The sequence below is a fragment of the Coturnix japonica genome, chromosome Z, assembly GCF_054131305.1.
Source record: "Coturnix japonica strain WE chromosome Z, WE-NBRP24, whole genome shotgun sequence".
Lineage (NCBI taxonomy): Eukaryota > Metazoa > Chordata > Aves > Galliformes > Phasianidae > Coturnix > Coturnix japonica.
This window is the reverse complement of record NC_140702.1, coordinates 59550971-59564224: the sequence shown is the minus strand read 5'-3', so window position 1 is coordinate 59564224 and position 13254 is coordinate 59550971. Positions and strand designations below refer to the sequence as shown.

The window sequence follows — 13254 nt, the reverse complement described above, 5'->3', positions numbered from 1 at the left end:
AGAAGTATGAAATAAACAGCAGTGCTTTAATGACATAAACTGCACAATAAATGATGCTTTGGGGGGACCTCTGATTACGAGGACAGTGATAAGAGGGATAGAATAATAATGAGATGATGGGCAATAACATTGGAATAATCTTGCTAATCTTGAGATAGAGATTGAGACAAGCTGTGGAAAGACAACAGAACTGGGACCTCAATTTGGGAGCACAGTGTACCTACTGAAGTGGAGAACACAGAGTTATGACTCTGGATTCAGAAGTTAAGAGGCTGTTTGAGCAATGAAAGGCTGCAACACCTCTTGTATCAGGTATGTAAACAGACTTAGTAAACCTGCAAACAACTTTCATTTATATCAAATAACATGTGCAAATGAAATCTATTATATATATGCAGAAAATCTAATACTTCTCTACTAATAATGCACAGTGTCTGCCTGGGGCTACTAGAAAAAACTGTAAAAACAAGACTCTCTCACCCAGCATTAAATAAATGGAGCTGCTGGGGTAAAAAAGTTAACACTGGGGAAACTGTAGAGGTATATCAGTCCTTTGGATAAGCCTGAAAAACCAGAGCTGCTGCTGTTCTTGCATGCAGTGGTATAGATCAGAACAGCCTTTATTAGTGGTTGTAATCAAATCAAGCAAATAAACTCAGGAATTATTAAGGCAATGAACTGAACTTTTTGGTTTAAAGTGCTCACTTAATAGCACTGACAGAGATAGTGTACATAAAGAAGAAAAGTAATGGGCTTGTTATGTTTTACAGAGGGTGTTTTCTCAAAAGTTTCCAACCAAATTTTTAAACATTATTCATTTTTTTCACATACACTGTGTGAGAGAAACAGGTACCTGTATTAGCCAGTCTAGAGGCAGCTAATTTCTCAAGGAGAGCATCTGCAACATGGCTTTCATCCTTGTAATGTCTTGACATTTGCTGCAGTGGTTCTTTTTCCCACACCCAGTTCTCAAACATCTGTGAAGGTACCTCTACGAAGTCCGTTTCCACATTAGTTCCACTAAACCTGGCAAAATCAGTCTAAAAAGAAAAGCCATTGTATCAAATCAAAATAGAAACCAAGATTTCTAGAAGAACACAAAATTTCAGACATTGGAATTTCAGTGTTTCAATTAAAATAAGATTCTGAACTTCAAAGAAAGAAGGACAAATATACAAATATATATATTAGGCAACTAAAAAGCAACAAAATAGATGATGTAGAAGTTGCTTACTCCATTCTCTGATAGTGATTCTCTACATCAATATTTTTTAGCACTATTCTTTTCACCTCTCAGGTTATAACCACTACAGAAATATTCCCATGCTTTCTTATGACAGTGACAAGATTAGTCAGTTGTTATAAAATTGTGTTATACTGCCTTAGAGTAAAAAAATAAACTCAATAATACACTTGTAAAATTGTTTATTGTATTGCAGTCTAACATACCCATTCACAGATTTTACATGACCAATTTATGCTATCAAGTTTTCTCTCATGACTGTCTTCATTTGTAAAGCATATAGTTAACATGCTGCACTATTTTTGAGTGTGTAATATGTGGCCTGAAATAAATGAACCCTAGCAGCTTTAGCCATGAAAGGTCCCCCAGAACTGACAGTCATTCACTTTGAAAGCCAAGCACACTGCAGATTTTTCTCTTATTTCATTACACTTTACACTGGCTACCAAAAAAAAAAAAAATCATGCGTAATATTAGGGCACACATTGAACTGATGGCTATGTCACATGCATATCAGAACAGGAGAAAAGAAGAATATTTGCTTTCATTTACACCTGTTGATAACTCAAACCTAAGGTTGTAACAGGCTAGCCCTTCTTCCTACAGTTGCAGTAGACACAAAGATAAGTGAAGAGCCATTAAATAGAAATAAACTAGTGATAGAAGCAGCTAGAGTAAAAGACAAGGAGGAGCGCAGGAGTTTGTTGGCCATTCTCATTTACTCAAACATAACTGTACTACTCCAGTAAAAAAAGAAAATACATTGGTTCAGGTACTTGATTACTTGTCCCTCCCTAACATCATACAAAGATCCTGTCTCTACCCTAATATTTCAAACACTCCCAGCACATTACTGCCCTCCAAACACTGACCTTTACCAGCTGCTCACAGACTCCCACTCAGCCAGATCCCCCTATATTTTTTTTAAACATTAAGTTTTAACATGCTTAAAAAATAAATCAGTAAATGAAACAAGATACTGCTTTGCACATGAAAATCCCAGAGCACAGGATGTTCCTATGTGCGACTGAGAAGTTATTTGCTGGTGTATGTATTAATCCATTAAATTATTCACATAAAACACAGCAGCAGTGAGCACAGTAGAAGTGTACACAGAGGACAGCACAACAGTGAAAGACAATTGGAAAGAAAGCCCCCTGACCTATGTGCAATTTTCAGCAAGTGGAGGAATATGTGCACACCGAGGCTGCAATACCCAGGGACATCTTTGTTGGTTACCAGAATTTTGCAGTAATGCTGAATGCATCTAATGCATAAACACCTTTCATGTAATTGAGAAAAAAGAACAGGTTTTATTTCTCGATTTATTTCTTGATTTCTGAACTCCCTTCAGGTGGAGATGATCACATTACCATCACTTTCAAGATGCAAAAATATAAGTGAACGCCTAGCTACTTGCTCTTAAAAGTGTTTGAGCATCACTTGTTTAATTCTAGATTTATTATGTGGATTTGTATGTGTCTATTTGCTTATTCTACAGACCCAGGTTCTGGGATTGAGGACATAATCAAAATCCAAAGTACATTATACTGCTCTGATTCTATGAAATGGCACTGTTTTATAGATAAGACCATAGCAACACTACACAGCATTTGGATTTTGTGGATAATTAGGTAACTATTTAAGTGAATAAGCATGGCAACTTGCCTTTTGTTTCTGAAATACGAAGTTTTCCTTAGCCCGACAACAAATTCAGTATTTAAAACTAATTCTGACAGAAGAATGGAAAAATGATGAAGGAGATTTTATAACTTTATTGATACCTTGGTGCAAAATCTGCCAAACAGGTTCAATTTTTTCTGGTGACAGTGAGAACCCTGATAGTCAGATGTGAGAACAGAAAACACAGTGGATTAGGCAAGACCTGCTTTATGTTTTTCACAGGAAGAATGATAGCTCTCAAGTGTACTACAAAAGCACGGGAGGGCAAGGACATAACTGTATGAATTCATAAATCATTTGCACTAATAAGCATAGTAGACTTTTTGTTTGTTTCTGATATCTATCATGCTACAAGGAGTGATAAAACGACATCAGACAGCTGTAACAAAATCACAACTGAGCGCCTTCTCTATCTTACACATGGATCTATTTAATACCCACATGGTGCAAATGCAAAACTATATGCTCTTCTAAAAATGTTTTTTTTTGGAAAAGTGTTTTCACTGCTGTGTTGTTAGAAATGGAAATCAATAACAGACAAAGCAACTGGTCACCTTCAAATATAAACAAAAAAAAGTATACACGTCGTGAGTTAGCGTCACAACACAGGGTTCTCATGCCAGGAAGATTCTTTTATTGCTGTGATGACCATGAGCATGATGTGTACCTGCATCGTGTTACGTATTTCTGTCATCTTGTTTAGCCCTGCTTCTAAGCAAGACTTTTATATTCTAACACTCACATTCAGTACATTTCCACTAACAATCCATTGGCTAGAAAGCAAGATCCATATCAAGCAGAGAGCTTATCTTATGCTTATACACAAAACACCCCTGTTTATTCAGACCTTCTCATTCCTTTCCAGAGCCCTGTTATCAGTGAGTCGACATTCAATGAGGCCGAGATGACCTCTTCATCTCCCACATATATACACTTTGCTAAAATTATAAAATTGCAAAAATAAACTTACTTGCTGCTTTGAGGCTATGAAAAATGTATGAAAATTGGAACTGAAACATCACTAACCTGTGCACATATCTGATGCATTACGTGACCAAACTCGTGGAAATATGTCTTTACTTCATCATGTCGCAGCAGTGATGGACGATCTAATCCTGGTTTTGTGAAATTGGTTACCAGAGCAGCTACAGACATCATTCTGCTGCCATCAGAGAGAAGACAGCCAGGCTGGAGACCAAAGCATGCTGCATGCCCATACTTTCCCTCTCTGTACAAGAAAATATTTCAGAAATTATCTTAAAATCACAATCCTGCTCACCAGAACAAGGAAAAGAGCTGGTTTCTCTTTAAAGTTTTAAATGAAGAAGTTATGTCTGTTCATTAGGATGACCATACAAATTTATTATGTCTTCTATGAGTCACTAGGCTTAAGATTCTGCTTAAGAACAGAAGGTTCTATTTTAAGATTCACAGCAGCATTGACAATTTGATTTTTACTCAAATTATATATACTTCAGATGCCAATTCTATTTTGAACTACTCATAAACACTGTAACAAAGAGGACTATGTTCTATTCTCTGAAGCAGTAACTTTCCTTTCATTACAAGAGACAAAAGAATACAGTTTAAAGAATCTGCAGTGTGATCCAAGTTTAAGGAAGAATGATTTTGAAACTTTTGCCCTGGATACAAGACAGTGGGGTAGTAAAGGCAGAAAGGCCTTAATAACAGATGTCTTTAGAAATTCACATTACATTCAGAAAGGACGAATATTAAAGCAGAAAATCTGTGCCTACTTTTAAAGCAAAGAAATATATTCTACTGTATCCAGTAATTTTCTTTATCCAGAGAAGTCTTCAGTAAATTTATACTTTTACAAAATGCACAAACATATCAATTACTAAAAAAGAAATTAAAAACCATCAAGAAATAGACAGAGCTGAAATAGCTGAGAATAAATTTTGTCATATTAGTCAGCTCTCTTAACCTCTGATGGAACACGGATCCTGCTGCAAACAGCAAAAGAACAATGCAAATTAACCTAGAAGTACACTTCAAGGTGTGCTCAACAGGAACCTTGTCTGGGTCTTGATCTATTTGACACCTTCTTTAGCAGTTAAGAGAACTGGCTACACAACAGGCATACAAAGTTTAAAGAGAAAATGGGAGAGACAATAAATGGTGACCAGAGAGGAACACAACTGATCTGAACAGTTAAAACATAGAGAAGGCAAACATGGTATTTTAGTTAGAAAGGAAAAAAAGAGAAATGGTGGAAAACTGACAAGTCAACAATACTACACAAAATGAACAAAGTTTTCATGCTTCAAAAAGTGAATATGTTAGTAATGAAGAAAAAAGAAAAAAAAAAAGACAAAGTAAACTATCTAAAAGGACAACTTAATTAAAGCAGCAATAGTCTCACCAGTGGAACAAATATTTACTTCCCAATGTATTTAATTTCACCCACAAAAGTAACCCACTAAACCAAGTTCCATTATAAACATATATGTAAAATGCTAAGTAATAATTACCGAGGGTAAAGGTCCAAATAGAACTGCCCTAATGTTTCTCCCGTTGAACTGTCCTTTACTGTATAAAGAGTAACACTGTCATGCCAAACATGAGCACTTTCTACTCGCTCAAATACAAGTCCAAGCAGCTTCTGGTAAATATTCAATAAGCCTTCTGTAACAGCCTCAATTGGGAAGTATTCTTTCAGCTTCTCTTGATCTATGGAGTACTTCAGCTCTTCTGTTTTGTTCATATAATAATGAAGATCCCACGCATTGATCCTTCCATCATAATCACAGTTTCTCTCTTGGCACTCCTTTTTCTTCAAGTCTAGAATGAATTCTCTTTCCTTCTCAACCAATGGCTTTAGCTTCTTACTCAAATCATCTGAAACAAAGATTGCCTTTAAATCAGCTTGTTCCTTATTATAACGTATGCTCTTATAACGCACAATCACATTTATGTAACATAACTTTAAGCACATGTCCCTAAATGGTATACTCGAATTTCCTTTTTGCTGATGAACAGAAAGCAAATTGCTTTCTTGTCTGAAAGAGTTTTAATACAGACATACTGCAAACATTGTATAAATCCAGAGGGGCTTAGCCATACTGTGAAGAGTTTTGGTAAATTTAGATTTATTCAAAGACATCAAAAAATGGAGAGTAACACTTGACACACAAAACAGTACTTGACACATGTGCTTGAAGCTTTGTATTTTACCCCAGCTAACCTCAGTTCTTTCAGAGTGCTTCCGCAGAAGCAGCCAAATGCTACTACTGTTAGTTACTGGAAGTGCAACAAGGGATTCCAAGACTTTTTTTGAGATCAATTAAAATCAGATTCTGATCTACTTCTAGCTACAGTTCTTATTAAACAGCAATAAACCAAAAGCTCTTGGCTAGATGATAACTATCTACACTTCTACCACAGCCACTGTTTATTACACTTATTGACCCCCACTTCTTCCAATATAGATTTTCTTGGACAAGGAAGGATTATAGCACAATGAAAACAATACATTGAGAGCAAAATGCTTAAGTTTACTGAAACTCCCTTGAAGTACATGCTATGTTTGCTATGTTTATTGTATTCTGAATATTTCTAAACTACCAGAAATTTTCTATAGGATTTGAGATTAATGGTCTGTCATGGCATATGGAGGGTAAAATTTAAGTACTAGCAATGCTGTTCTGGTATGACTACAAGGCACTATATACTTGTACATGACTGATAAATACTAATGGTTTGCAGCCCCAAATACACTAAATTCGGAATATGTCATAGGGCAAAACAGGAGATTTTCCTCTGAGCCACAAGATCAACTTATGAACATTGATTTAAAACATGAATATATATGAACAAACCATAGCAAACTATATTGCCATGCTTGTGGCTGAAGATCGATCAAAATTACTAAATTAAAGCTGACAATTTGATGAAAGTTCTCCCTCTATCAAAATTACCACAAAATATTTTTGATTAGAAAAACATATGTCATCTTGTAAAAAGCTGAAGTCACCACAATAACCATGACATTTTGAGGAACATCAGCTTCAAAACAAATTAAAAAAAACCACACAGTGTAATGATATATACTTAGAATTACAAAAATACACCAGATTGAAAAGTGTTTTAGATACTGTAAACGTATTGTAATACTCAGGCAATTTTAACAATTACAAATCAAAACAAAGGTTAAGTTAATTTATAAATACACGTATAATTGGTATTGCCACAGCATAACATGAGAAATGAGAAAGAATTAAAGGTAAAGGAAGAGATGCATTTGAACCTCCTTATTGCCATAAAAATAAACAAAAAACAAACAAACAAAAAGAACACTATCACCAAACAACTTATTGCTGTATAAAGTAGTTTTGGGGGTTTTGATATTATGCTATATCTAAATATACAATCTTCTTCACTAAAATGTATAAAAGTGCCCTGAAATCAACAGGATGGCTATACAAATCTGCACTACTGTCAAAGTATCTCAGTTTTCACATCAAGTTCCATTGGAGAGCTTTTGTCTTCAGAGGAGTCAAGTCATTCCTGATTTAATTTATTTTATAGAGTTCGCTGAACTGTCATCATCACACCCTCAGATCTTTCATTATACTCATTGCTGTTGTATCAATGCACAGAAAGAAACACTTAAGACTACATGGGCACAACAAATTGCAGCTAATGCAAAGGGAATGAAAACCTGCAACTGTGATGCAGCCTTCTGAACTGAGAGAATACACCTCAATAGCACCTGTTATTCGGGTTCCAAATTAAGATAACTGCATTTTGCAGCGGAGAATGGTAACAGATTTTCTATATTGGCTGCCATAAAGCAGTTACTTTCTGAATTTTATCTTATACTTCCATACCTTGTAGCAATTTGTACAGCTATGATATAAAAAGAAAAGGTGACCAGAGGCCCTAGAGCTCTTTTTCCACCTAAATTTGATAGATACTATTGCCAAGCATGTGTTTCAATGTTTCTTTACTGAGGAGCCATGCTGCCACAGCAAATGCAAGAAGATCATTTATAAATTAAAACAAACCTAAGAAGGTTGCTACGTTATCTGTGCTCTTTGCAGTGTTTACCTCCAGAACAAAGTTGGCATGTGTATTATAACCAAGCAGCTCTGCTACTTTTGCCCTTAGTGGAAGCAACTGCTGAAGAATTTTGGTGTTCTCCTGAAAAAGAAAGCAGGCAAGTCTGTGAAATGAAACCAGGAAATCTACATTACCAAAAAATTACATGAATAATATCTGCAATCATAACAGATAGGAAACATATATAATAAGGCACTTTAAAACATAAATATAAAAAAACATAAGCTTAGCTAGATTTTTGTAATTTTTCAAAGATTTGATTGTAAGTAGATGGACATCTAGTTTTCAAGTCAATCCAAGCCACTACACTCCCTAGTACAATTAATCTATTCCAATTAATCAAAAGATATACCACTTGTTTTAAGGGTAACAAATCCCTGACTGTTGCAAAATTTTACTTATTTTCTTTATCATTTAAATGTAAAAGATGACAGGGACAGACCTGACAAAATTCTTAATTGCTTGTTAGTGGTTGGGACAGGCTGCAAAGCTACTGTGCTGATATTCAAAGCTTATTTGCTTGTTTGTCCATGTTCTGACAATAGCAGCCAGAAAGGGATCTGAAACACAAAAGCCCCCAGTCCTGGCCTAGACATTGTAGAAGATCCCTGAGAAGCTAAAAGCATAATTGTGTTACTCTGATTTCTAGAAAAAACAAGATTTCTCAGGGAAAAAATAAAACAACAAAAATCAAGGTACGTATAATGTAACAAATTTGAAGTTGCCCCCTAGTTACAACAGCATGCCTCTTTAAGTGTCCTGACTTACAACTGTTGGTGTCATCTTATCTTGTGTTCACATTTCACAGCACTTCAAATACAAAAGCACAAATCTGACTTTGTTCTCTAATGAATGGTTGGTACAATTGCCTGTTGAAAGACACTTCTATCTTTTCTAGCCTTTTCATTATTTTGGTACCTATTTAGGTTTCTCTCATCAGCATCAAACAAATTGTTTGTGAAATCCTCTCTTCTTTCAATAAGGCATATTTCCATAGATAAATTTAATCAAATGAATCTTTTAAAAAATTTTAGGGTTTTTTAACATATAATTAAAGACTTCCTCAAGATGCGGTGTATTAATTTCACATTTAATTGCGTTTCATAATTAAAATGCATTCAAATAATCTCTGCCATTCTGAAGAATCTGAAGGTCTAGAGAAGCTATATTCTGACAGCACCATCTGTGAAGTAAGTGCAAGCAAGTGACCACACAACTCTGTAGAGAAAGTCATCATTTTCTCAAAACGCCACGTATTTCAACAGCACCCACTGACATTTTATGATCCATATGTACACACACATGTGAAGCAAGGAAATGTTGAAGAACATACTAACAGGTTTTAATTTCACAGTACTAGACAATACATAGAGTTCAAATGTAACATCTGAATGTTTAGCTCTATATTTCAACCCTGTTGTTACTCTGTAAAAACAGGCAATATACAATTTACCTCCTTGCATCTTGTGTTAAAGGCAGATTCCATTTTTCTCCTGGTTTCTGAAATGCAGCACTTCTTCATAACAGGAAAATAGTGAGGATATTTTAATGTTACTTTATATTTGTCCTCCTCAGTCTTCTCTAAACTCTTAATAAAGTCATCAGGCAGGCCTTCTGCAGAACACAATTTAATAAAGAATGTTTACCAGAATTATCTACTCACCTCTTTTTTTTTTTCCTTGCATTATTGCATTTGTTTTGCTGCTACCAAATTTGATAACAGGAGTTTAAACAGAAACACAATTCTTCTGCCTTTTCATACTATTAATGCTACTATTTCCTAATACTAGCTATGCTAAGCAACATAAATTTTGAAATGCTTTACTGGAGAGCAAAAGAGAAAAATTTAAAGATATCAGATGAAAATAAATCGTGACATGAGAAAGTATCTTGCATTATATTTTATGCTATGCTCCCTAGAAATGCATCACTAAGTCTTCTGTTATGTGAAATGGGTTCAGGTTATATATGTGAAATGGGTTTAGGTTATATACAAGTAAGAAACTCTTTACTCAGAGGGTGGAGACAAACTGGAACATGTTGCCCATAGAAAGTGTGGATGCCCGATGGATGCCTGGAGGCATTCAAAGCCAAGCCAGATGGGCAGCGTGATCTGGTGGCAACCCTGCTCACAGCAGTTGGAAGGGGAAGAGCATTAAAGTCCTTTCCAACCCAAGCCTTCTATGATTCTATGACTTCTAGATTGATTTAAATTATTTCAGTGGCTTAAACATCTTGCATGACAGAGAAGTTATTCAGATAGTTGTAAAGAACATAACACACTCTGGATTGCCTGATATTGGAGAAATGAGAAAAGAAGCAAAGATGAGTAATGTTACAGAAATGAAAAGGTGGGGCAGATATCCCAACTTTATTCAAGCACAGGTCCACAAAGGAATTTTAAACATCTGCAAATTGTAATTCTAAACTTTCTTTGGGGAAGAAGTAAGAATGTAATACAGCTGGAATTTCTTTTTATCTAGCCATCATCAGTGGACCAATAAAAGAATACCTGCAATACTGGAAGGCAAAGAAAAGGCACAATGCAGGCATAGTACTCACCAAGTTCTTCTTTGGAAAATACAAGAAACATATTTTCCTCATTCAGGTTTTTGTTGAAGTCTATACACAGCTCACTTAACTTTTTCTTCATCGTCATTATTTCCTATATTGGGTATAAACTAAAATTAGTGGGAAAAAAAATCAACTGGCAATTACTATTACTGAATACTGCCACTGGCTAATAATACATTGCAGTAATACATCTCTCTTGCCCCTGAGCTCTTTTTTACCTTTCTTTTGTCTTGAGTAATCTAGCTGCCAATGAGCCCGAGGCTGAGACCAGTGCTCCAACAATTTCAAATGTGTTCTCAGCTGAGACTGGAACTGTGAGTGCAAACAAGCAAGTTCTCTGACAGCAACACTGTGACTTTATAACAATTACTACATAAGTGCTCCCGAAGCTTGGAGTCACAATTAATGTTTCTGAGAAGCCTTTTGGTTATGAATGTAATTTAGACAGCCTCTGTAATCTGAAGATAAAGCAAAACTTCCAGATAACCTTCCACAGTAAAAAAAAAAAAAAAAAAAAGGGGTGTTGGGAGTCCAACAAATTAATTTTAAAAACTTACTATAACTGAAGTTTAAAGGATGGACATAGAACTAAGAACAGTTAAGATCAGAGCCGTAATTAAGCGAGACAAGAAGCACAAACACTTGTTACACAAGAATAATACAATCTCTTCAACAATTTGCCCTTTAATTTATAAACTAAGAACCATATTTACATGTTGCACTTCTTTAGGAAGATGGAGTCCATTTCTTTTTCCCACTTGAACTGATTTGTCTAGGTACCGCTTTGTTTCAGGCTTTACATTTTCAAGATTGCAGGTTTGCTGAAATGACAGAAATAATCGCTCAGGTTGGAACTCACCTTAAAGATCATCCAGTCTCAACAGTTTCTTGCTGTGGGCAAGGCTGCCCCACCAGCTCAGGCTGCCCAGGGCCCCATTCAATCTGGACTTGAGCACCCCAAGGGCTGGGGCATCCTCAGCTTCTCTGAGCAGCTGTGCCAGCGCCTCACTGTCCTCTGAGTAAAGAATTTCTTCCTAATATCTAATCTAACTCTACCCTCTTTTAGCTTAAAGCCATCAGCCCTTGTTGCGTTGCTACACTCCCTTAAAAACATTTCCTCCCCATCTTTCCTGTAGGCACCATACAAACAATGCACTATCATGAATTATAGTACGAAGGATTTTCCAAAAAGTTGTTCCATATAATTTTATTCTCATATTGATGTAGCATGAAATTTTCTTTTACTTAATATCTCGGTCAGAAGCAGGAACAGAGGCATATTCTGTGTACGCTTTTCCTAAGTAGCACATTTAGACGCTGTCATAAAAGCTAGCCCTTTTAATTATTATTGCAGTACACTAAAGTTCCTTATGTAGAAGTAGCTTTTCTGTATATCATTAACCTGCAGGAATTGGTGCTGTAAGGTAGTATCATAGTTTAAAAATCGAAGGGATTAAAAAAAATATTATTAATTAAAAAAAAATCTTAAAAAGTAAATGCTTCTAGGGTTCACTGAAGATTTCCAAATAGCATAAAAGTGAAGCTTATAGGTCTATCTGCTCTAGGTCAAAGCAACCCATAGCAACAAATAAAACAGTATTTCTGTGTCTGGTTATGCAGTTACAGATTCTTGAATGACCATTTTCTAAAGCAACCAATATTAACAGACGAGACACTGGCTGTAACAGAACACCAACCAACGTCATGAGGGTCTTCCTTCCAACTGACTAAAGCTGAACTATTTAATTCAGAAAATTGTGATTTTATCCTAAGTTGTAAATACTGCTATAAAATAGCATTTTACATTACAATTTTATTTTCCACTAGCTAAGAATGAACATTATAACAAGATGCAAACTAAAGCACTTCCTAATAAGGACATGTTCTATTTAAATACACCTTTAAAAAAGGAAGTTGTTGGGATTAATTATGACTTGTCTTAACAACAACCTCACCTGCTTACCTACATACAATTAATTCATGACTAGCATCTCAGAAAAATCAAAGTGTCAACTAACAACTGTCAGTGCAAATTAACTTGTGTAATGATAAAAAAAATAAGAGTTAAGAATCCGATTGTATTCCAGGAGATAATTAATAGCATTGACAACTCTGAAATAGATATTTTGTTTACCAAATGCCATTTTAAAATAGCTTACATGACAGCACATAAGCAACATCTGCTTCTGCTACTGCCCTGTATACAGACCTAAAAAATAGTGTAGATTGGTTTTACAATCATGTAAGCACTTAGAATGGTTTAGCCTTCCCTTTACACTGCAAAGAATCACAAGTCACAGAAGCATTACAGCAGAACCACTAAGCATTAGTGCAGTTGTATATAATATAATGTCTCTAGGGACATGGCTTCCCCCACAGATCTGGGCAACCTGTTCCAATGTGTCACCTATCTCACTACAAAAGACTCTCTTTATATCCACGATAAAGCTATACTCATTTATAATGAAACCATTTCTCCTTGTCCTATTACAGCAGACCCTGCTAAAGTGTCTGTCTCTTCCCTTTCTGTAGCTTCCATTTAGATACTAAAAGGCTGTTATCAGATCTCCCTGAAGCCCTCTCTTTTCCAGGACGAACAGCCTCAGCTCACTCAGCCTATCCCTGTAGGAGAGGTTCCATCCTTTGGATCATTTTTGTGGCCCTCCTCT

General features: G+C 35.6%; 1 protein-coding gene across 4 annotated transcripts in view; it reads right to left on the bottom strand.

Annotated features, from left to right (window-relative positions):
* NLN (neurolysin) overlaps positions 1-13254 on the bottom strand; it is a 33271-nt gene that overhangs the window by 3900 nt on the left and 16117 nt on the right. For 2 of the 4 annotated variants that reach the window (XM_015848533.3, XM_015848532.3), the window contains exons 4-10: positions 11299-11406; positions 10574-10676; positions 9465-9625; positions 7957-8092; positions 5422-5788; positions 3953-4154; positions 854-1040 (exon numbers count right to left, since the gene is read on the bottom strand). In XM_015848533.3, the coding sequence (XP_015704019.2) occupies positions 854-1040; positions 3953-4154; positions 5422-5788; positions 7957-8092; positions 9465-9625; positions 10574-10676; positions 11299-11406 (1264 nt within the window). Of the gene's footprint in view, positions 1-853; positions 1041-3952; positions 4155-5421; positions 5789-7956; positions 8093-9464; positions 9626-10573; positions 10677-11298; positions 11407-11444; positions 11599-13254 lie in introns of those variants that run through there. The other 2 variants (XM_015848534.3, XM_085528348.1) reach the window with 2 other exon arrangements.